Source organism: Eucalyptus grandis, chromosome 4, assembly GCF_016545825.1.
Source record: "Eucalyptus grandis isolate ANBG69807.140 chromosome 4, ASM1654582v1, whole genome shotgun sequence".
NCBI classification, from domain to species: domain Eukaryota; kingdom Viridiplantae; phylum Streptophyta; class Magnoliopsida; order Myrtales; family Myrtaceae; genus Eucalyptus; species Eucalyptus grandis.
Genome location: NC_052615.1, coordinates 5,597,852 through 5,623,307, shown reverse-complemented (window position 1 = coordinate 5,623,307; position 25,456 = coordinate 5,597,852). Strand labels below are relative to the sequence as shown.

Below are 25,456 nucleotides of genomic sequence, written 5' to 3'. Positions count from 1 at the left end.
GAATGAAAAGAGAAAGGAAAAATAAATTAATAAAAAATTCGAAAAATATTAAATTTTATTAAAAATTGTACACGTTAACGCCGATCATGTCATATAGGACGTCAATATCCATGACAATAAATTCCAGCCAAAATTGCCTTGATAGACTTAATTGACAAAATTAAAAAGTTTAGCATTTTCTAGACAATAGCATTAGGACTTAATTGGTAAAAATACAAAAAATTTAAGACCTTTAAGACAATTTCCCTCTTGCAAGGAGTATTTTTCTTGTATTCTCCAGTATTTTTACTTCCAATATATGCTTGCCTTGTTCCAATCTGCCATTTTTTTTCCTATTGTTTGTTACATATCGTATTAGTTCGACCAAAAAAAAAAAAAAGCACTAATGTATTAGCAAATATTTGATCGACAATTGTATATACATCTACAATGAGCTTTTAGTGAGTGAGTTCCAACTTTTGATTTTGTTTTCATTTTGTATTGGTTAGCTGAGATTGTATAAATTTTATTTGATTAACCACTAATTTATTAGCCAAAGAAGGTTGATAAATTAATTCTTAACAGAAAGAATATGATCGACAATAGTGCATAAAATTTTATTTTCTTTTTTGCACCGGAGATGTAATTGAGTGATATCTTCATACTTCTTCTATAACTATCCAAAGATGATATTTTGACAAAATCATGTTTTACAATTACCATTTTGTAAAAAATCAAATTATCATAATCTGCATATTTGAATCACAATAGCGTTGACATTAATATCAATTAATTTTTATTAGGTACTTATTTTTTTAATTTGTGTTAGAATAGTTAAAAGTGAAAAGGATACATTTTCTAAATATTTAATTTGCATATTTTATCTGTATAACTTAAAATAATGAAAAATACACATGAATATATTCTTATACAAGTTGTGGGTTAACGGTCTAGTATAAGTGTATAACAGGAACCTCTTCTTCAAGAATTGCCTATAAGATGACACCTAAGACTCTAAATTTCGAAGGATTAATCATCATCCTTGCATAATCTACTTTTCCATCACTTTGCATTCGTGCTTCCAATTAAATTTGGTGCTTGCCAATTCAGTACCGTTAGTTTTTTCCCAACAAAGATTTAATAAATTTTAACGTTGCAAGTTAGCCATTAGTGAAAATTCTAACTTTCTAGTAACTTTTCTTATTTAATATTTCATTGGAAGTTTCTTATTATCTACTCTCAATATTTCGAAATTGTAGTTGATGACACATAAAATATCATATAACAACGACAATTAAGTTTTTTTATAACTAGTATATAATCCCCATATTTTACATAAGTATAATATGAACTAAGAATTTTATCTTTATTTTTTTTCAAAAGAAGAAGATTCATATGAAATAAGATACAGAAAAATTCCAAATAAGAGCCTGAAGTGCTCTCATTTTCTTAAATAAGGGTTCGAAGTGGATTTTGTTTCAAAAAATAGCCTGAAGTAGTCAAATCATCTCAAATAATGGCCTTTGACTGGCCAGTGACTATTTCGACCATCGAATAAAGGGTATTTTGGTAAAAAAAAATTATAACTATTTTTTTTTCCTTTTCTCCTCTTCCCTCCCTGTTGCCGTTGTTGATGGCCAGCAAAGGTCACCCTCGCTGGATCTAGCGAGGGTTGCCCTCGCCAATGTTGAGGCAGCCCAAGCAAGGCAACCCTCACTTGATGCTGGCAGGAGTTGCCCTCGCCAGATCAAGCAAAGACGGCCTTGCCCAACACTAATAAGGGCAACCCTCGCCAGCCCAGGCGAGGGTGACCCTCACCCAATGCTGATGAGGGCAACTCTCGCCCTCAATTGAGTTGGCGAGGCCATGCGAGGGCAAGGGTTGCCCTCGACCGATCTAGCAAGAAACTCCCTCACCTAATGCTAGGGGGGTTGCCCTCACCAGCCCACCCCCTCACCTGAGCTAGCAAGGCCATGCAAGTATGCGAGGGCAAAAGCTACCCTCACTAGATTTGGTGAGGAATGCCCGACACCAGTGAGGGCCCTCGCCTAAGTCCGATGACCTCCACCATGGCTAGCGAAGGGAAGGGGGAAACTGATATGGCCACTTCAAAATTTTAGTTAAAAAGACGAAAATAGCCTTCAAACTAAAAGGTTATGCCCTTTCTAGAAATTGATATGGCCACTTCAAACTCTTATTTAAAACAAGTTCTACTTCAGGCCTTTATTTGACACGATTTGGCCACTTCAGGCCTTTTATTTAAAATAATGTCCACTTCGGACCTTTATTTGAAAAAATGAAGGTATTTTAGGCTCTTATTTAGAATTTCCCTAAAATGCAACTTAACATATAACTTACACTAGAACACATAAAGAAATTTACCTTTGTGTAATAGACGTGTATGTTACTAGTTGAGTCTTAAACCCATCAATTTTAAATACACCACAAGCAAGATATGTCTTAAATAAATGGATAATTATTAAATCTACCGTCGATATAAATATATCCCCACACATTCACCATTGGATGAGGGACATACATGTGTAGAGTTAGTATTTTCACCAAACTCTTCCACATATCACTCGTGTAACGGTGAATATAAAACTTTTTTTGACACCGGCAATGATATATAAACCAAATGACCCATGACTCGTAAGTTGCTCCTTGAAATTTCAGTTTACTATGAACTCTTGAAATAAATTAATTTCGTCTACTACCTACCATGATGTTGCTCCTCATAAAAATAGAAGAGATTGATTTAAAATTGCTTCTTTCAAAACATTTACCTTTTGCAAGAAATAGAGAGCATAACGTCAGTTGCGTTATAAAAAGAGGACAGGCCGAGACGGGAGGGGCTGGACTTAGAGATGACGCTGCGGTTGGGCCGAGTCATCGACCAAGCTTGACTGCTTTCGAGCATTTTATCAAACTATCTCGATTTGCCTAAAAGGGAGACCCGACTTGCTAAGTCATGGTAGAGTTTAGTTTATAGTACTATGTTTGGGTGTGCTTCATATTCCTAATCAATAGAAAGGCACAACGATCCTGCTCCCCAATGAAAGGGCAAGGGTCTAGGGACCGCCCGGCGAGGGTTGCGGAGGCAGCATTCCTAAGCCACCAGAGGATTTTTACCGTTCAAGCTCATATTTTGTTGATAGTTTAGATTTGGACTCATAAATAATTACTAGTATATATAATCTCGTTCTTTTATAATTGAGAGTTGTAATAGAGAAGTGCGATGTGCTAATTCTAGTGAAATCTTATACTAGATAGATCTTATATCTCGATTTCTCTTCCTCATTTTTACTCTTTGTTTCATTGTGTTTGAGCGCCTAATCCTAACATGCTAGAGATTTAAAGCATACAATTATAATCAATGTGTATTTTAAATCTTAATCAAACTCACGTGATATATTACCAATTAATCACCTCAAAGGGAATCTGGTGAGCTAATTTTTACTAAGTACATATATGTATATAATTAGTATTACCGGCCTTCAAAATATTTTCTAGAGCTAGGACTTTCCTAATTGAGATTAAATATAACCGCGTGAACATATCCTTTACCATAAAAAGAATAAAAACTATTTTTGTCTTGGAATACTGGACAATAACTATCAATATGACGGACTTTATTTGCCATACTTGAAACAAGGTTTTATCATAGTAACTTGTTATAGCGATCAATTCAAATTCAAATTATACATTTGATCGGTCGCAAATATAGGAGACTTAGGGTGCATATGTTTGGGAGAAAGTGTTTTTTCGGGAATTGATTTTTCGGACTTTCACCCGTTTGGTTTGCGAAAAATGATTAGTGAATCGAAAACACTTTTCGATCCACAAATATATTCATACATAAAATTAAGAAAATGAATTCCTAAATGTAAAGATATAAAAACACTTTCTGGAATTGTTTCTATTAGGTTTTTTTATTTTTATTTTTCTTCTTTTTCTTTTCATTAAGCTCGAGCTCACCAATGTGAGGTTGCTCATCGAAATATGGCAAGTCTCGCCAACTCGCACCTGTGCTTCCAGATCGACCGTGCTTCGAGATCGGCCGAGCTTCGGTGGATGGAGTCGGCATAGAGGGAGGAAGGTAGTCGAAGATGGTGGCATTGGTAGTGGTGGAGTGGAGGAAGAGTGGTTGGTGAGGCAGAGAGGCGGGTGGGAGGGAGAAGGAAAAAAGAGAAAAAAAAAAAGAAACAAAAGAATAAAAAGAATAAAAAAATTATTTAAAAATTTAATTTAATTTTTTTCTTGAGATAAAGTCATAAAATTGAAATTATTTTCCAAATGAGATTAAAACACCATAAAACAATTTCGATCATATATCACCAAACAAATAAAAATTATCCATTTTTTTAGAAAATATTTTCTCCAAAAGTATTTTCCTTTATCATGATGTATTCTTCTAAACAAATGCACATTGAAATAGAAAGCCAAACTTCTGCGACTTAAACTCATCACCCACTCAACTGGTAGATCATGCTTACTATCGACCCTTAGAAAATGGTTGCCGAGGCCACCTATGATTAACGAATTGTCGAATGAGTTTGGACAGATCTTGGCAAGTTGGGCCCGAGAAGGGAATGGCTTGCCAAGGCCTACTCATTTTGCTCTTCGAATGACCGGGCCTAACAAGCATATTGATGTCAGGCCACTTGTCAATTGAGATTCACAAAAGTATTCGACATTTAAACTAAAATGAAATTAGATTTGTTAAATGAAATATGGGTCTTTTTGATATCCTGGAAACGATTTTTTTTAAATATAATTAGCAAAATTTATTTGGTCAGAAAATTAATCAATAGTACGAGTGGCGCCATGTTACATTTCATGAGCTAGTATTGCCTTGTGCACGAATCAGGCAGCAATCTCTCACTTGCCAGAAATCGTACGGATCCATCCTGGACACGAAGCGAACCTTCCTCTATTCTTTTTATAAGGCATCACCCCTCAAGTTTCAAAGCGTACAGGTCCCCCCCTAGACATGAAACGAACCTTCTTCTTTCTTTTCTTTAATAAGCATGAAGAAAAACTCATAAATGTATTGCCTGTCGAAACATAGGACAGAAGTTCCTACGCCACCAACTTGCTAAGATAGGGTAGAGTTTAGCTTATAATACTATGTTGGGTATGCTTCAAACTCCTAATCGACATAGAGATAGCACCCTCAAGTTGCCAATAATTTGAGCCCATATTTTACTGATAATTTGGATTTTTGCTAATAAATTACTACAATATATATATAATCTATTTTCTTATAACTGAGAATTGTAACATAGAGTTACGAAGTGTTAATTATTGTAGAATCTCCTATTGGATGTAATTCTAATTTAAAAGTGAATCAAAATAAATTTTATGTCTCAATTTTTCTTTCTCATATTTACTCTCTATTCTGTTGTATTTGAGTACCTATCCTAAGATACTAGAGATTTAAATCATACTATTATAATCATCATATATCTCGGATCTTTATAAGGCTCACGTGATATATTACCAATTAATCACCTAAATAGAGAATCTAGTGAACCAATTTTTACGCTGTACATATATGTATATAATTAGTATCACCAACCATCAAGATCTTGTCTAGAACTAGAACTTTCTTGATTTAGATAGTAACCAACCACGTGAACGTATCTTTTTACCATAGAGAGAATAAAAGCTATCTCGTTGACAATAACTTGTTGTAATTATGGTTAATGGATCAACGAATGCCAATAAATTAAGATACGTCTTTTCTATTCACGTATCTCTTTTGGATTCACGAATTTCTTAAACTTTTCCGTTCATGTATCTATTGAATTCATGAATTTTCTAGATCCATGTATATTTTAGTTTATGTATTTATTGAGTTCACGAATCTCTTGAATTCACGTATCTCTGGATTCGTGAATCTCTTGAATTCATGTATCTCTTGATTCATGAATTTCGTGGATACATGCGTCTATTTAATTCATGTATCTCTTTTGTACATGAACTAAAAATATCTATAAATAGATGGGAGCATAAGAGCTTCAGAATGGTTTTTTGGTTTTTCTGACTCGATTCCAAAAAGGCTCTGATACACTTTTCTACTCTTCTGAATTTTCTGAGTGTCTTTGGTTCAATTGAACGGTTCGGCCGAGTCCCGTTTGCATAGTGCTAATCCAAACAGGTTCGAGATGTTGTATCTTGGGAGGCATAGTTCGTGAATCTGCGGAGTACCATTGGCGGAACTAATTGCCTTAAGGAGATTCGGATATCCGTACCTCACCTCCAATTTCATGTTCTGATTGCAATAAACAGTTTGTGTTTTATTTTTGGATTATATTCCAACAATCTTAAGGCAATTATTCACTCACTTTTTGTTGTTCTTGTCGATTATTGAGATGGCTGGAAACAACCAAGTGCCCTTCAATGTCCCGAATGTTTCGGAGACGTTCCTATGGTCGATTCGACCGATGCTATGGAAGATGTTCAACCCTCGAGGTCTGAATTTGTAGCAGCCAATGCTACGGGCCCTTGGGCCAACACCAATTTTGGTGGTGCGGGTACAAGTCATATGACTGGTATACCCGGGACTGTTTTTCAGAACAGTATAGGCCAAATGGCTTTTGGCTCTGTTTCTGGAGGGATGGTTCAACGAACCTTGCCTACAGTGATGGCAACGCCTCCAGTTACAGCTAATGAGAAACCGGAGAAATTTACCGGAGTGGGCTTTAAACAGTGGCAGCAAAAGATGTACTTCTATTTGACCATGCTCAATCTGACGAAATATTTATCGGAGGTGTGCCCGATAATTAGTCCAAATGAGCAAGATGTCACGACGCTCGATGCGTTGGAGGCTTGGAAGCATGGGGACTTCTTATGCCGAAATTATATCCTTAACTGTTTAGTGAATTCTCTTTATAATGTTTATTGTAATATTGAATCTGCTAAACAATTATGAGAGTCCTTAGAGAAAAAATACAAAACTGAGGATGCTGGCACCAAGAAATTTGTGGTTGCCAAATTCTTGGACTACAAGATGGTGGATTTTAAATCTGTCATGAGTCGAGTTCAAGAATTGCAATTAATTCGAGTGACATCTCGGCTGAGGGAATGATACTTAGTGAATCATTCCAAGTGGCAGCCATGATTGAGAAACTACCTCCGGGCTGGTCAGACTTCAAAAATTATTTGAAGCATAAACGGAAAGAGATGAGCCTTGAAGATCTCATTTTGCGCCTCAGGATCGAGGAAGACAATAGAAGGAGTGCGAATCCTTCTTCTGAGCCAAAGGCCAACGTTGTGGAATCTTCCAAATCCAAGCAAGATAGAAAAAGGAAGATGTCTTTTCAAGGAAAAGGCAAGCAAAAGGAGCAGTTCCAGAAATTCCAAGGGACGTGTTTTATATGCAACAAGCCCGGCCATCGTGCTAAGGATTGCAAGAAGCGCCCGAAAAAAGGCAAGAACGAAGGTGCAACCCAGCAATCGAATCTAACGAGCATGACAATATTGAGAGACCGTATCTTTGGTAATGTCTCAAGCATCTCGGTGTCGAACACTAATGGCTGGTGGCTAGACACGGGTGCCACAAATCACATCGTGCGAGATAAACACATGTTCTCATCTTATGAGAAAGCTGAAGAAGATGAGAAGCTTTATATGGCTAACTCGCATCAGCAAAGATCGCCGGAAGAGGAAAGGTGATCCCGAAGTTTACATCCGGCAAGGAGGTCGCCCGCTGAATGTGCCGCATGTACCGATATTCGGAAAAATCTAATTTCTGGCCCTATACTTGTCAAGAAGGGTTTCAAAGTTGTATTTGAATCTGACAAGTTTGTACTTTCAAAAGGAGGGATGTATGTGGGGAAAGGGTACTTATGTAATGACCTGTTTAAGGCTAATGTGGCTGTCATTGATGTAAACTCAAAGTATGTGTACCCAAAGACTATTAATAAAGAAAAGTCTTCAGTTTACACTGTTGTGTCTCCTTATCTATGGCATGGTAGATTAGGACATGTAAACTATGGTACAATGAAGAGAATAGCAAACTTGGGATTAATTCCAAGATTTGAGTTGGATGCCCGTTACAAGTGTGAGACTTGTGTTGAGGCCAAGTTTGCCAAGAAACCTTTCAAATCCATTGAAAGAACAAGTGAACCTCTACAATTAATCCATAGTGATCTATGTGATTTAAAGTTTGTAGAAAGTAGAGGTGGAAAGAAGTACTTCATCACATTTGTGGATGATTGTACTAGATTTTGCTATGTTTATTTACTATCTAGCAAAGATGAGACTATGAGCATGTTTGTCAAGTATAAAACTGAAGTTGAAAATCAACTTGATAAACGAATCAAAGTGCTTAGGTCTGATAGAGGAGGAGAATACAGTTCAATCAATTTGAAAGAGTTTTGTGCTAGTCATGGAATAATTCTCCAAACGACTGCACCTTATACTCCACAACAAAATGGAGTTGCTGAACGATTGAACAGGACACTAAAGGAGATGGCTAACGCCATTCTTTTGAGTTCAGTTTACCTCGAACTTGTGGGGAAGCAGCTTTAACTACAAATTATATTCTTAATAAAATACCCCACAAAAGACAGGTAAAACTCCATACGAGTTATGGAATGGAAAGTTGCCATCCTACAATTTTCTAAAAGTGTGGGGGTGCTTGGCCAAGGTGGCGATTCCTCCTCCGAAACAAACTCGGTTGGGACCTAAAACGGTGGATTGCATATTCATCGGTTATGCTCAAAATAGTAGCGCATATAGATTTTTGGTTCATAAATCTGAAAATGCGGAAATTCATGTCAATACAATCCTAGAATCAAGGGATGCTGAATTTTTTTGAGGATATATATCCTGCAAAAAGAAATCAATGAGAACTTTCTCGAAAAGGCTTAGAGAATCGAGAATCGAGAATGATGAAGTTGTGGCCAAAGAAGCCGAACTTCGAAGGAGTAAAAGGTCTCGAATCGAAAAATCTTTCGGACCTGATTTTCTAACATACATGTTAGAAGGTGAGCCCCAAACATATAAAGAGGCAATGTCATCTCCGATGCTCCTTTCGAAAGAAGTCATTGACAATGAAATCCATTCTATCCTAAGTAACCATACTTGGGAATTGGTTGATCTTCCACCTGGAAATAAACCAATTGGATGTAAATGGATTTTCAAGAAAAAACTAAAAGCTGATGGTTCCATTGATAAGTACAAAGCTCGGCTTGTAGCCAAAGGGTTTAGACAAAAAGAGGGTCTTGACTACTTTGATACTTATTCACGTCACAAGAATAACATCGAAGGATGTTGATTGCTATAGCTTCGCTATACAATTTGCAAATACATCAAATGGATGTGAAAACGCATTCTTAAATGGTGATCTCGACGAGGAGATTTATATGGAACAACCTGAAGGGTTCAAGGTCAAAGGACAAGAACACAAAGTGTGTAGACTTGTCAAATCATTGTATGGACTTAAACAAGCTCCTAAGCAATGGCATGAGAAATTTGACCGGGTAATGATTCAAAATGGGTATAGAATCAATGAGTGTGACAAATGTGTGTACACTAAATCCACTACGATTGGATATGTACTTATTTGTCTATATGTTGATGACTTGTTAATTTTTGGAGATAACATTAAGGTCATCAAAATCACCAAGAACATTCTCAAGAAGAACTTTGAGATGAAAGATTTAGGTGTTGCAGATGTTATACTCGGCATCAAAATTCTAAGGAATTCGATGGCTTAGGTTTAACACAATCTCATTACATTGAAAAGGTATTTGAGAGATTTAAAGGATTCGGCATTAAAGATGCAAACAATCCTTTTCTTCCACACCTAACTTTAAGAAAGAACACTGGAAATAGTGTTAGACAGCTAGAATACTCTCAAGTAATCGGCAGCATCATGTATATCATGAATTGCACTAGACCTGATATTGCGTACTCGGTAAGCAACCGAGTAGATATACCAAGAACCCAGGTCATGAGCATTGGAATGCTTTGATGAGAGTATTAGGATATTTGAAAAGGACAAAAGACTATGTTCTACAATATGGCAAATATCTAGCTGTTTTGGAAGGTTATTGTGATGCAAACTGAATTTCAGATTCTAATGAATCGAAATCGACTAGCGGATATGTGTTCACGCTAGGAGGTGCTGCAGTGTCATGGAAATCCTCTAAACAAACTCTAATAACACGCTCTACAATGGAATCAGAGTTTGTTGCTTTGGATAAAGCTGCTGAAGAAGCAGAATGGCTTCGACATTTTTTAGAAGATGTTCCAATGTGGCCAAAACCTATGCCTGCAATTTGCATACATTGTGACAATCAAGCGGCAATTGCAAGGGCACATAATGTGATTTATAACGGTAAGTCTAGACATATTCGTCGTAGACATAACACCGTAAGGCAGCGATTGCTCTCAAATGGAATAATTTCTTTGGACTTTGTAAAGTCAAAGGAAAATATTATGGATCCGCCGACAAAAGGTTTGTCAAGAGAGCGAGATAAACTGCGCATCGAGGGGAATGGGTTTAAAAGCCTTAACCCAATAAAGAGATTCCGAGGGTGGAAACCTAACCTATGCGATTGGAGATCCCATGGACTAGGTTCAATAGGACAACACAAATTTTGGAAACTCTAGTGTAAGCACCGTCTCCCATTCCTAAGATGCAACAAGAAAGCTTTCCTACAGCGTTATTAAGGGTACGCTATGCGTTTAATGATTCCTATAACTTGGGATGTAACATCCAAGTAAGATATGGTAGGATATCTTTAATAGGAATGCACCTATATGCGTGGAGCTGGCCGACTCTATGAAAATCTTTAAAGGCTAGATTTTCTAAAGCACGCACGAATCCCGAGAGGTTCAGGGCCGAAAGAACGAACACAACCGAGAACCAATCTTGAATTGGAAATACTCCGTGTGAGGTTTATTGTCTAGGCTTACACAAACAACTGGCGATTCAAGGCTTAGTCCATCGACTAGTTAAGTAAGTCCGATAAGCTTTCACTAAAGAAGGTTCAAAGCGAAAGCTACCTTTCTTGATGCGGGCTATTTCAACAGGCATGCTCAGATTCCTTCGAGTCAAAAATGTTTTGTTGATCCATTAATGTAGGGGATTGTTGTAATTATGGTTAATGGATCAACGAATGCCAATAAATTAAGATACGTCTTTTCTATTCACGTATCTCTTTTGGATTCATGAATTTCTTAAACTTTTCCGTTCATGTATCTATTGAATTCATGAATTTTCTAGATCCATGTATCTTTTAGTTTATGTATTTATTGAGTTCACGAATCTCTTGAATTCACGTATCTCTCGGATTTGTGAATCTCTTGAATTCATGTATCTCTTGATTCATGAATTTCGTGGATACATGCGTCTATTTAATTCATGTATCTCTTTGTACATGAACTAAAAATATCTATAAATAGATGGGAGCATAAGAGCTTGAATGGTTTTTTGGTTTTTCGACTCGATTCCAAAAAGGCTCGATACACTTTTCTACTCTTCTGAATTTTCGAGTGTCTTGGTTCAATTGAACGGTTCGGCGAGTCCTGTTTGCATAGTGCTAATCCAAACAGTTCGAGGTGTTGTATCTTGGGAGGCATAGTTCGTGAATCATGAGCACCATTGGCGGGAACTAATTGCCTTAAGGAGATTTGGATATCCGTACCTCACCTCCAATTTCATGTTATGATTGCAATAAACAGTTTGTGTTTTATTTTTGGATTATATTCCAACATAACTATCTAGGTGACGGATTTTATTTGCTATACTTTTAACAAGCTTTTATCATAGTAACTTGTTACACCGATCGAATCAAATCCAAATTGTACATATGATCAAATGCAAATATAAGAGACTGAAATAGAAAGCCAAACTTTTGCAACTTGAACTGTACACTCCAGCAATTGACGGATTAGGCTTGCTATCAACCCTTGAAATTTGTGGTCTAGGCCACTTATGATTAACAAATCATTGAATGAGTTTAGACAGATCTTGACAGGTCAAGCTCAAACCTATTCATTACGCTCTTAGAGTGACCAGGCCTAACGAGTATGATAATGTTAAGCCACTCCCTAATTAGAAAGGTCTATCAAATCAACATGTGCAAGATCCACAAGAGTAATCAACATTTAAATTAAAAAGAAAATTAGATTTATTAAATAAAATATGGATTTTCCGATATTCTGTAAATGAGTTATTTTATAATTTGCATTTTGCAATACTAAGCATTAATTAAAGCTAATGGGCAATGTTACATTTCATGAGCTGGTGTTTGCCTGGTGTACGGATCAGGAAGCAATCTCTCACATGCCAGAAAGCGTACAGGTTGAGGTCCCTCCTACACATGAAACGAACCTTCCTCTTTCTTTTCTTAAGAATTTGCCCCACAAGTTTACAGAGCTGTTGCAAATTGGCCCCCGACGTCCCGATTTTTATATTCTGCCCCCCTGAATTTTTAGAAATCGATTGCAGTGCGTCCCTCGGCATCGACTTCCACAAACTTTGTCTGGAGCCCCGACCATGTCCACTCATTACGAAAGACAAATTCGCCATACATTACTCAGAAACATATCACATGTCAAATCATGTGACCGGAGTTCCTGCGAGAATTCAGTCGGCTACATTTTGTCTCGCGTAAATAGATGATATATCTGATCGCTTTGGCCTGTCACAATCAGGAGCAGATACATGAGAACACTTCAACCGCAATCAATGCTGGGGGCACATGACCGCTGATTTCAAAAAGTCACGGGACCAACTTGCAAAATTTAAAACGTCGGCGGGTGGGTTGATGCAGATCAAAAACTCGGGAGCAATAGCTATTGCATACATTAGTAAGCTGAAGAAAAACTCAAGAAACATATGCAGAACATATGACCGAAGTATTCAACCGTCTACGTTTTGTCTTTGTCTTCCATAGATAGATAATGTATATGATTACTCTGTCTTTCATAATCAGCCACGTGCATTCACGAGACTAAATAGGGGTGTACAATCAAACTAGTTCTATCCTACAACAAGTTCCGAATGAATACCCATATGGAAATTGGATCGGATCGCCCTATTTTGAAATCGGTTTTACAAGTTAAAAAACCAAATCCTAATTCATTTTTCCCCAAAATTTTAATATCAGCACTCTTTCGTCGTTTGTCATTCTTTAGAATTCTTCGCCAGTCTTCCTCTTTACCTTCATTTTTATTGATGAATGGGGAGTAAAATTTTATAATTAATGTTTTATGTTATGTATTTGAACTTTTTATCGTTTATAATTGTATGTAGCTACTACATATTCATCTTATGAATTGTTATTTTTAAAAAATTATGATTTTCAATATAGATTTCAAAATCAGTTCCAGACAAATACGATAGGTTTCAAGATCCAAAAATTAAAAACCAATTATAACGTGATAGGTTTCAAATTTCGACCTTGAAACAGACTCATCTTAAAACCGATCACCTTTATAATACATGAAAACACTTTAGCTGGAATCAATGCCAAGGGAACATTGCCACCCGTTTCAAAAAAGTCATGGGACCAATTGTAAAATTCAAAAAGCCGCCCTCAATTTGTCGCAGTGCGTGCTTTTTGGTCCACACGGCACTTTTACGTCAATAATTTCCGGCGGTAAAAAACGAAAAATTCCCGGCACCCTCGTACGGTACGAGGAAGAAGAAGAATCGCCGAAAGTAAAAAAAAAAAAAGAAAAGGAAGTTGATGAATTGCGGGGCAAGTAACGCCACTATTTTCCGGCGGCATAATCAAAATTTCAAAGCCTCGGTCGTGCTTTTGCCGAGCAACGACAAAAAAAAAAAAAACTGCGAGAGAGAAAGAGAAAGAGAAAGAGAATAGCTCGTCTGTCTGGGTCCTCGACCACTCCGGGTGCGCCACGTGTCCGGCCACGAAACCTGCCAAAGCCGTTATACGCTTCTTCGCGCGTGATCGATCTCCCCAGTCACTCCCAAATCTCCCATCCTCTCCGCGCCATCTCTCTCTCTGATGGAGGTCGAAGATGCTGCGGGAATCAGCTCGAGCGGCGCCTCCAACGGGGCGGCGGCAGGAGGCAGCGGCGGAGGAGGATCGGCCCTGATCTTTCTCGGGACAGGGTGCTCAGGCTTCGTCCCCAATGCGAGGTGCCTAATGCAGCCGCCAGACCCGCCGTGCCCCGTCTGCTCCCAGTCGCTTCTCCTCCCGCCGGACGCTAATCCTAACCATCGGTCCACTTCTCTTCTCTATCCACCTCCTCGCTTTTTGTCGATTCGATCCGATCCTTTTTGTGGTTCGACGCATCGTTTGTTTTTTCAGACCGAGATTGGCGAGTGTTGTTGATCATGTTGCACTTTGATTCAGTCTTTGATTGGAAGAGATTTTGGAAATTTTGGAAGAGCGCAGCTTTTTTTTTGGGCCGGGTTTTAGAATGTTCATGAATCACGGAACAAGTAATGGCACTGTTCTTAATTAAGAAAATTGAGTTAGTCTGTGGTTAAGGATAATGTTGTAAGGCACTATACATGTCTACGTAGAAGTACTCAAAACCAAAGTTCTAGTGTAGTTGACTGCTATGAGACCCCATTATTTCATATTTATTTTTATTTTCCTAACAAAGGTGGAATGGGAGAACAGTGCGGGGTTTCTCACCCCCACCTACCTAAGGACCAAGTAATGCCACTGTTTACCTAAGCAAAGATAGGGCGTGCATGGAAACACTCAAAAAGTGTTTCCGGCACACTTTGTACGGAAAGTGTTCCCGGAACAAAAAAGGAATGTAAACGCTGTTTAGTTGCGTTTTTGTTCTTTTTTGTTCTTTTTTGTTTCAACGAAATAAAAACAGAAAAAAAAAACAAAAAAAAAGTTGTTTCTCGGAAAGAAACACTTCGGAAGAAACAAAAGAACAAAACGTCTCTTCTCTCTCTTTCTTCTTTTTTTTTTTTCTTCTTTTTCTTTGGTTTGGTCCCGGCCTCGGCCATGGCCGGCGACCGGCCGTCGAGGCTCACCGCCCGTATCCGGCGAGGCTCGGCGTCGCCGGCGCGGGCGAGGCCGAGCGTCGCCGGCCCCAGCGAGGCTCGGGCTCGCCCGGATCTGGCGAGCTCGAGCTCGCCCGGCCATGGCGAGGCTCGGGCTCGCCGGATCTGGCGAGCCCGAGCTCGCCCGGCCCAGGCGAGGCTCGGCGTGGCCCGCGCCGGCGAGGCCGAGCCTCGCCTTGGCCGGGCGAGCTCGGGCTCGCCCGATCCCAGCGAGGCTCGGCCTCGCCATGGCCGGGCGAGCTCGAGCTCACCTGCATCCGGCGAGCCCGAGCCTCGCCGGCCGGGCGAGCTCGAGCCTCGCCGGGGCCGGCGACGCTCGGCCTCGCCGGACTGGGCGAGCCCGAGCTCGCCCGGCCAAGGCGAGGCCGAGCCTCGCCCAACCACGGCCGGGCTCGGCCTCGCCGTGGGCCGGCGAGCCTCGCCGTGGCCGGGCGAGGCTGCGGCCCGTCGGCCGAGTCGCGGAGGCCGGTGGCCTACCGGAAAAAGAAAAATAAAAAGAAAGGAAAAAATAAAAAATAATAAAAAATGTTTAAAAATTAAAAGAAACAAAAAAAATAATAAAATTTAACCAAACGTGTTTCGTTCATTTTTATTCCCTGACCAAACGTTACCAAACGCGTTCTTTTGTTCAAAAAAATTGTTCCCAACAAACACTTTTTTTTTGTTTCCCGGAACAAAAAAAGCACGAAATAAATCCATGCGCACCCATAATCAAAATTTCAAAACCCCGTCGTGCTTTTGCCGAGCAATGACAAAAAAAAAAAAAAAAAAAAAGCGTGAGAGAGAGAAAGGCCCCGCATGGTAATGTTTACTGTTCTGGAACAGAAAAAAAAAAAAGTGTTTACTTCCTAAACAATTTTTGAACAAAAAACGCGTTTGATAACGTTTGTTAGGAATAAAAAATGAATAAAACACGTTTGGTAAATTTTATTCTTTTTTTTTGTTTCTTTTAATTTTTTAAATATTTTTATTATATTTTTCATTTTTCCTTTCTTTTTTATTTTTCTTTTTTCGATCGGCACCGCCTCCTCCGTGACCGGCCGACGGGGCGGCCCTCGCCCGGCCACGGCGAGGCTCACCGCCCTCGGCGAGGCCGAGCCCGAGCCTCGCCATGGCTAGGCGAGCCCAAGCTCGCCTCGCTCGGCCTCGCCCGGATCCGGCGAGGTCGTCGACTCTCGATGGCGTCGCCGGCCAAAGGAAAAAGAAGAAAAAAAGAAGAAGAAAAGAAGAAGAAAAGAGAAGAGAGAGAAAATGTGTTTCTTCAAAATTGTTTCTAGAACGTAAGTAACTTTTTTGTGTTTCTTTTTTTTGCTCCAATTGTGTTTTAAGAACAAAAAAACAAAAAAAGAATAAAATGCAACCAAACGCGTTTTTATTCTTTTCTTGCTCCTGGGAAAAAAAAAAGTACAAAATGTTCCAGAAAGACATTTTTGGAGTGTTACCATGCAGGCCCAAAGAGAACAGCTCGTCTGTCTGGGTCCTCGACCACTCCGGGTGCGCCACGTGTCCGGCCACTAAACCCGCCAAAGCCGTTGAACTATATACGCTTCTTCGCGCGTGATCGATCTCCCCAGTCGCTCCCGAATCTCCCGTCCTCTCCACGCCATTTCTCTCTCTCTCTCTGTGATGGAGGTCGAAGATGCTGCGGGAATCGGCTCGAGCGACGCCTCCAACGGGCCGGCGGCGGGCGGCGGCGGCGGCGGCGGCGGCGGAGGTGGAGGCGGCGGAGGAGGAGGAGGATCGGCCCTGATCTTTCTCGGGACGGGGTGCTCGAGCGCCGTCCCCAATGCGAGGTGCCTGATGCAGCCGCCGGACCCGCCGTGCCCCGTCTGCTCCCAGTCGCTTCTCCTCCCGCCGGACGCTAACCCTAACTACCGGTCCGGTCCTCTCCTCTGTCCGCCTCCTCGCTTTCCTTCGATCCGATCCGCTCCTTATTGTTTGTTTTTTTTTTTTTTTTTGGGACCGGGATCGGCGAATGTGGTTGATCGTGGTGCGCTTTGATTCGGTCTTGATTGGGAGATATTTTGGATATTTTGGAAGAGTGCAGGTTTTTTTTTTTTTTTTGGGGGGCCGGGTTTTAGAATGTTTAGAGCGATGTTGTGCGGATGTGCTGTTGCAAGATTGGATGCGGTTGTGCTGATTGTGCATTGGGTATTTTGAGGGAGCATCGGTATGTCCATTTGCCATGTTTAGGCAGGTTAAAACTGGCAGTGCCTTTATCTGGTAAGCGAGAAGAATGGGGGTAGTAAAGTAGTAGTTGAGTGCCGCTTGGAAACTATGATTGCTCCCTTGACACCACATGTCTCATTTGGTACTTGGGGACTTTATTGGAACTTCTACTGGTTAGTTGGACCCTCATTTGGACTGGAAGGAACGACGCCTGTTTTGTATTCACGGTAGTCACGTGGTTGTATCGCAGTTATCTTGTTTTGCTGTTATTTGCCTCATTAAAGTGGGTCTTTTTAAACATATTGTGGCCGAATGGCTTATGCACTTTACATAGCCTGCAGTAGCTCATAGCCAAAGTCTAATTGAGTTCTGAACCAATAACTTAGTACTCCTCAGGACAAATGATATTTTTCTGAATGATATTGAGGGGTTATTGACCAAAATTGACAAAAAGGCCAACAGATTCTTGCACTTAAAACCTGTAATGCTAACTTAACGTTACTAGCACAGGGTGAGTAATGTCCTGTAGTTTTCCTGCTTTGGTTTGAATTCCTTCTTGCACAGTATTATCTCATTTTGAGTAAGAGTTTTTTTTTTTTGTTTGGCTTCGCTATCTAAAGTAGATAAACTAACTCTATGAGGTTCCTCAACCTTCATTGCATCAGTTTCTCGGGAAAACTAGGAAAAGCCCTGCTGATTATTTTAAGAAAATTGCTTGTCGCCTGTCCACTTGTTAGGTTGCTTAGTATCTACTCCTGCATCCGAGGCAGATCATGGTGAAATTTTGATGTTGAGTTCTAATGATCTCTCATACTTTGAAAATGAAGATTTGATAGTTTATCCTGTCAATTGCAGGTGCAATACCTCCCTTCTCATTGATTACTGCCCGGATCATACTAAGCATAGCTATATATTAATTGATGTTGGGAAGACATTCAGGGAGCAAGTACTTCGGTGGTTTACATTATATAAGATTCCCCATGTCGATTCAGTGAGTTAACCCCCAGATCATGCTAAGCATAGCTAAATATTTGCTTTTTTGAATTCCAGTCGTTGACATGTGACTGATCTTGATGGATTTCTTCATATAAAGTTTCCCGTTCATTAACTGTATCTGTTGATTCTACATGTGGACTGTTAAATGATCATTTTCACACAAGATCATTCGTGAATGCTATATGACATGGAAATCTTAGCGTCAGTAGTCTTATGTTCACATATGTCACCCGATGGGGAGGGTGATCTTCTGGCCGTCATTGTATGTATGCAAATCTCTCAACAGATTGAAAAAACGATGCCACTAAAATAGCGACAATTCTGCAATTCACAGATGAAGATGATTCTAACCAACAACAAATGCAAAAGGTTCTCGTTTGACTTGCCAATTGGTTCATCCAAGTAACTCACCATCTAAAGGAGATATTGTCAATGGCCTCATCCAAAATTGGGCTCAAGAAAATATCGAAAAAATGTAATAAAATATGTTATAGACCATAGATACCAGGACAAACATGAGTAGTACATTTAGAGAACCAACTTTGCTGCTGTAGAAGGAAGAAGTTTAAGCGCCCCCCCGGGGAACTCACACACGCCCCTCTTCCTTCTTCGAGCTTGTTGCATTAGAACATATTGTTATTTTACTCTCATGCAGATCATAAGCTAGGACATGGTAAGTACTATGCATTTTATTATGAAAACTCAGGGCCCAGCTAGTTTTATGCTGGTGCGGGTCATGTTTGTTGAGTAATTATTAGTTTTTAAGTATTTAAATTCTTTTTCCCTGGCATTGAACACTAGTCCAGGCTATCAACTTTTTTCTATTCTGGAGGATGTATTCCCGAGGGGACAAGTGAATAGAATGGCTACTTTAGTCTCAAATCTTCCTGGACTATAACTTCTAGTAACTCTGGGATTTGACCATAGGATTAAAACCACGCGTTGGACTTTCATCTTGCACAACCTGAGTTGGTTTTCCCTTTTTTGTCAATTTGGAGGTGAAGTTCTATAAAAGAGAACAATGTTGGCCTAACTGGTGGGTTTTGTGTCACATGTAGAAATCTGACAAGGGCAGTACCAAATTTCATTATGGGGAAAATATAGCCATGTATTTGAAACATCATCATACCTCTTGCTATTTTAACAGATTTAAAATTGCAAACGGCAGCACATATCTCATAATGTTCCTTTGGTGGACTTTGTTTTTAATTCATGGCAGATCATTTCTGCTATCAGCCTTCTCTACCATTCTGGCTATAAATAGAAGAGAATTTGGATATTCCTAAGAATGTTACTACTAGGCCATGCTCAAATGGTTGGCTACTTCTTTTCTATCTATTCTTATCCATTTTAAATGCTAAACTGTCTTAAGAGAAAATATCAATATTATTCTCTTGGAGCATTAGTCAGCTGTGGCTGGTTCTATCTTCAAAAACTATACCAACAGAGAATATTCATATCACATGGTAGTAGGCTGTGATGATCAGTGCAGCATATTCTATAGTACCTTCTCCATTGTATCCCATTCTGACACTCTTTTAGGATTTTCAATTTCTTGTTTATATGTTTATCAACATCACGTCAAATGCTTTGCAATAGAAGCAATCTCTAAGTGGTAGAGCCTAAAGCTAGTATCTGTGCAAAGTGCAGATAATCTTGACTCATGAACACGCTGATGCAGTTCTTGGTCTGGATGATATGCGTGCCATACAACCTTATAGTCCCACAAATGACATTGATCCAACTCCTATATACTTGAGCCAGCATGCAATGGACAGGTACACTTCAAGACTCGCAAGAGTAAATTCTTGCAAATATTTTATACTCTATCTGGGCCTTGTTTCTAAAAACATTAGGCTCCTAGCATAGTAGATGATTGCTTTTACCATAAGTGGTATGATTTAAGGAAGAATATATTTATTGAGCACAACATTCTCGACTTCGCTGCAATCATTTCTGTCTTATATATTCCTTTTATTGTGCCTGAATTTATTTCAGTAGAAGCTCCCTTGTTTTGTGTTTCTTATGCTTGACTTTGTGAAGTCAAAGAAAAGTTTGTCAATTATTGTGGCATCAACAGGATTAGTTTTTTTGTTTTTTTGGGTAAAGTACTGTTTTTTGAATTACCCTCAGTGACCTTACATGCTTTTCATTGAGCTGACATGCTAGCATCAATTAAATGTAAGAACCTATTTTGCATAAGTTTTGAGATGCTCATCTATTTCATCTTTTGTTTTCTTGTCTTGAAAGTCTCTTTCTGTTCTCAAGTATCCTTTCAGTTTGATCACTGTGTGCATGACCCCAATATCCTTACTCCTGCGCGAGGTTTTTGTTGCTAAGCCACGAGACCTCAGGTTTTTCATGTTCATTCTGCCCAGTAACTTCATGCTTCTGGCAATACAGCTGAAGAATGGCCTAAAAGAACCCAGCTCTCATGGCTTGTTTTCTCTTTATGTTCATTCTAGCAACAAAAGTTGATTTTTCTGATTCGTTAGTTAACTTAGTAATGGTGGATCACACAAAAGTACTACAAAAGGCTTGTTTTATCTCAATTTTTTTCTTGTTTTATTTTTTGGGTTGCCCCCCCAGGGCAGGGGTGGTGCTTCCAAAGGGTGTTGTAATCATAGTGAGGATTTACACAGGACATGTCGTGTTGAGGTTTTTAATATGATAAGCGGTACTTAAATGATCCTGCTTATTTTCTTTGAGACAGCATTACAGAGAAATTCCCATACTTGGTTCGGAAGAAACGTAAGGAAGGTCAGGAGGTGAGACGAGTTGCACAGCTTGACTGGAAGATTATTGAGGAAAATTGTGAGAAATCATTTGTTGCTTCAGGCCTGCAATTTTTTCCCCTACCGGTGATTTGCCAGCATCTCTCATATAGCTCTCTTATTTACAGTTTTTCTTGGTAATAGTTTTTTCATTTTCAGTCTTCTGGATGTAGGTGATGCATGGAGAAGATTATGTATGCCTTGGATTTCTTTTTGGAGAAAAATATAAGGTAGCTTACATATCTGATGTATCCCGCTTCATCCCAAGCACAGAGCAAGGTGAGTGTAAGAACATGAATCTGCCATTCAAATCTTGTTGTAAGGCACAATGACCATGTCATATGGGATACGTGCTGATGTTGGGAGGCTTAGCAAGCAGCAAAAAACAAATTGACTTAGGTTTCCAAGTGAAGTACATAGTTGAAACTGGAGCTTTCCCAAAAATAGTTTGCATGATTTCTATCAAAGAATGGTATCCGTTCCAGAGATGGTGGATAATTGACATAAGTGATACTTCCGTTTTATACTCAGGTTTCTTTAAGATTAATAATGGTATTGTTCATTTGTGTTCATTATTCTGTTCCTCCAATATGAGTTATTCCATCAAAAAGCATGTCAATGGTCCTTATTTACTTGAAGCTATGGTATTTACTTAATACATGTTCACGGTAAAATTATTAGGCTAAAGGATGCAAAATCAATATTTTCTTCAAATGTGGACATGGTCTCACATGGTGGTTCTGTTTACAAGCTCCTGCTTTGTTGTATTATATGCCTGAACACAATATGTTACTTGTGATGTGGTCTCGTGCAGCAGACTTGTTGTTCATGAAAATTTTATAACGACAGCCCTCATTTTTAAAATCAAAGATGGAAACAAAGGGAACCATCCAACTGCTCCTAACGTCACAAATCAACGCTCCTTTATTGCTGAATCTTACTTTCACTAAAACCAAAGGATGACAACAGATTGTGAAAGAATATGGAGAAAGAAGCATGAACGCATAGACAATAGAAAAGCACCGTGAGCACGTAGTTACACATGCTCATATAGCACTAGAGATGTTGATAAATATATTCCTATTTACTCTACATGAAGACACAATATGAGATTCCCAGGATTAAAGATTAAACAACTTGATTGTTTTGCAGTTATTTCCAAAAATGGGGTTTGGCAGCTGGATCTTCTTATCTTGGACACTCTGTACAAGGTCATTAATCTTTTGGCTACTCCTGATGGCATCTTTTGCATTGAAGGCTACCAATAAAACCTTGCTTTCATATGAAGTTTTGATGAATTTTTGTGGCAATTATAATTTATAGGATTATGAATTAGTCTTTCGATGTTTTACTTCATTTACATGTGGCTTTAAGGTTCACACATTCAAGTTGCACTGATGGTGTAGAGCATGCTCAACTTGGCTGGTTTAGTTGCTTGACCTTTCTTATGACTGTTTGCTTCTTGAGATATTATGTAAGAAGAACCAAGAGAATATGGATCCAAGGACGTGGTACTGAATGAGATACATCCAAACATATTTTATTTTATCACAGTAAGTGGTCGATTGAAATATGTGCTCACAGAAGTCCATTGCTCACTGGTTTCATTTCATGGAGCTCGTTCTGAGATCAGTAACTATTTCAGATTCTGTGGTTAATGCACGAGCGAATAGAATACCAGTTGTAAAGAATCTTGGGTTTCAGAGTGGATAATCTTTTCTTTTTTGAGAGGGATGGAACAAGAAGATTGTTGTAGATAACTGAGTGTGGCTGTCTTTCTGTTCAGAAATTGAGATGAATACGAGGGAATTTGTTTCCCTTCTGTTATCACGCCCTTATGCACCAAGCCTATTTGAAAGATCAACAATCCATGTGCTACAAGAATGGCTGTGGGTAGGTCTACATTGTAATAGTCAATTCTTGCAAATGTTTTAGCAGGTTTTGAAGTCCAAGTGCCTACAATCATGATACCAGCTGATTCTCTTGTTTATTAGGGTTGATTTTATCTTAGCGTCACATCTTAGAGAGTACAAGTATTAGTTGGTTTCCTTACTTTTCAGAAGATATCACAACGGATGCTATTGTTGAACCGTCACTTTTCTGATAGCATATTTCCTTGTTTGGCCATTTTCATATTAAATGATGGACCATTGTCTTTATAATATGTTCCCCTTAAAGCAATATGATTTGTGCTGTTCAGTGTTTATGGAGATTATTGAGGCTGGTGGTCATTTTGTGAGTATTTTTTAAGTTATAGATCTACAGATTTGTGTTTTGACTTCAGGCTAAACAGAAATATGGGGATGTTTCTTCAGGTCACCATTACATGTGCCTGCTCATACCCTTTTTTCTGCATTAGCAGTATTGGTTTGTTGTAGCTTATTGTACTGTTAATTTCGTGGCAGCATTATCCTGTACTCAAAATCTTACTTCTATTGCAGGAAGGATCTCATAATGTTCACTTATGCTTGCCTCAGGTTTAACACTATACTTATGATATTAATTAGAGTTTGAAGGAACAATCTCCTGAGGATGCATCTGAATAACTTGAGATTTTTTTTTAAATGCAGAGTCTTGAAGCCATCAAGAGGATACGTCCAAAGCAAGCTCTACTAATTGGAATGACTCATGAGTTCGACCACCATAAGGACAATGAATTGCTTATCGAATGGTCAAGAAGGTAACCTACTCATCAAGACTTTCTCAGTGGCTTTTGACACCTGATTGACAACAGACCATGTTTTGTCTATTAAATGTGTCAGTTTGTACGCCTTAAAAAACTGTGTTTCCAAGGCGAGGATTTGTCAATATAGTTTTTGCATGCTTTTCCTTTTTATGTATGTGTGGGGACTAGCGGTGTCCGTAGTTCAGCCACCCTCTTCTCCCTTTCCTCTGATTATTAATTTAGGGACCAAGAATAAGGCTGATCTTAACTTGTAAATTGTTTGAATCAGAGAAGGAATCGATGTGCAACTGGCACGTGATGGCTTGAGGGTTCCCATCGATCTGTAATGATTGGCAAGGTTAGATTGAACCCAATTATCGATTTATAGCTTCAGTCTTGCATCATTAACATTTTCATTTATTGCTTATTGCTAGATATGTTCTCATTGCAGATCGGACATATTGTCAGATTAGGAGCATATATGGTTCACATCCCATGTTGGGTCAACGGGACGACGACCATGCTCAAGCAATTACGTGATTTATTGTCCTGGCCCAGATTCAAATTGATTTGGAAGGTGCTTCGTACAGCGGAGGGCACTCTGCTGACTGATTATGACTATATCATTACCGTGTTAAATGCTTTGAGACAAAGGAGCCGACGCCTTAGCATAGAGCAATTTGTACCTGTTCTGTAACATTGATTGAATCCCCCAAAGGAAAGCAGAAGAGGAAAAACTAAGAGGGTAAAGTTTGTGTGTAAAACAGTTCATTTACATTCGGTACTTGCCCGAAGCAAGGTCTCTCTCTATCTCTCTCTCTCTCTAAACCTTGCCGAAGCCTTTTGGCTCTTAATGTAACTCCTCGTTCATCATAAGGGTTGCTTACCCTGATTTCACTATCAACAATTCACTGAGAAAGGGGCAAACATACTTGCTATGAATTTACGTACTTTGATGCTGGGCTTAATCAATGGGCAGGCAGTGCGGGCTTGAGTCAATCAAAGACCAACTTTGCTGGTAACGACTGCGAAGTCGACCGAAGCCAAACGTCCAAACGTATCCCCACTCCCAATCTCTCCTAATAGAAGGGCCTCCTCTTCCCAAGGCGAGGTGCCGAGATGGGGCTTGGAATTTGTGACCACGCTTGACCCGACAATTGCCGAACGGTTCGGACTCAAAACGAACAATCAACCCTGCCCGTGTGAGCCTATCTTTTAATAATTTTTAAAATAATGTTTTTCAATTTTTTTCTTTTTTGTTTTCCGTTCTTCTTCGGCTGATCACTGGCCACGGTGATGAATGGCCAAACATCAGTGAGGTCTCCACCTCGCCAAACCAGCAAGCTCAAGCAGGCCTCAGCCTCACTTGATTGGTGAGCTTGTCCCTTGCTTGGCCAGCCGTTGCCGTCGTCACTGCTATGGCCAACAACTGGCCAAGGAAGATGGAAAAAAGGAGGAGGAAAGAAAAAAATAAAAAATAATTTCAATTTAAAAAAAAAAAATTTTGTAAAGCTGAAGAGGGAGAGAGTGTGGTTGAGCCTATGGATTAAAAATGAGTTCTAAACTCAACCCGTTTAAACCCATTTATTTCAGCTTTTAAATTTGAAATCCATTTAAAATAGACTCTTCTAAATTTAAGTGATCTATATATGATCCATTTATGTTAGGTCTACTCCCATGATATGGATGGCCGATTGAGTCAAATTCCCATGTTTAAGATGTGACTAGGCTTACATGATTACATTCATGCTCACAGATCACAAGTCATAGGTCACAGCAAAATCCATTGTCATATACAAGATCAATTTCCCAAAAGGAAAAGACTAGAAAAGGCTAAAATTGTCGCTGTTGCTA

At 39.2% G+C, this 25,456-nt stretch overlaps 1 protein-coding gene across 2 annotated transcripts; it reads left to right on the top strand.

The window, feature by feature from the left end:
• Positions 1-16,589: 16,589 nt before the first annotated feature.
• Positions 16,590-24,517, top strand: LOC104440765 (putative hydrolase C777.06c). 2 transcript variants are annotated; one of them, XM_010053732.3, is made up of 10 exons: positions 16,590-16,875; positions 18,023-18,158; positions 19,814-19,941; positions 20,877-21,024; positions 21,111-21,216; positions 22,090-22,148; positions 23,379-23,414; positions 23,508-23,617; positions 23,892-23,960; positions 24,037-24,517. In XM_010053732.3, the coding sequence occupies exons 1-9, from the start codon at positions 16,625-16,627 to the stop codon at positions 23,947-23,949; spliced, it is 1,032 nt and encodes a 343-aa protein (XP_010052034.2). In that variant the 5' UTR covers positions 16,590-16,624; the 3' UTR covers positions 23,950-23,960; positions 24,037-24,517. The 2 variants fall into 2 exon arrangements, with proteins under 2 accessions (XP_010052034.2, XP_010052033.2); XM_010053731.3 differs by having other exon boundaries at positions 16,592-16,875; positions 24,054-24,517.
• The last annotated feature ends 939 nt before the right edge of the window (positions 24,518-25,456 follow it).

What these genes read in the sequence shown, in the direction of transcription:
- LOC104440765 (XM_010053732.3), top strand. Translation starts at nt 16,625, where the DNA reads ATGGAGGTCGAAGATGCTGCGGGAATCGGCTCGAGCGACGCCTCCAAC. An exon ending in GACGCTAACCCTAACTACCG is followed by an intron (nt 16,876 to 18,022) that starts GTCCGGTCCTCT and finishes TGTCAATTGCAG; the next exon opens with GTGCAATACCTCCCTTCTCA. An exon ending in CATCCCAAGCACAGAGCAAG is followed by an intron (nt 21,217 to 22,089) that starts GTGAGTGTAAGA and finishes ATTGTTTTGCAG; the next exon opens with TTATTTCCAAAAATGGGGTT.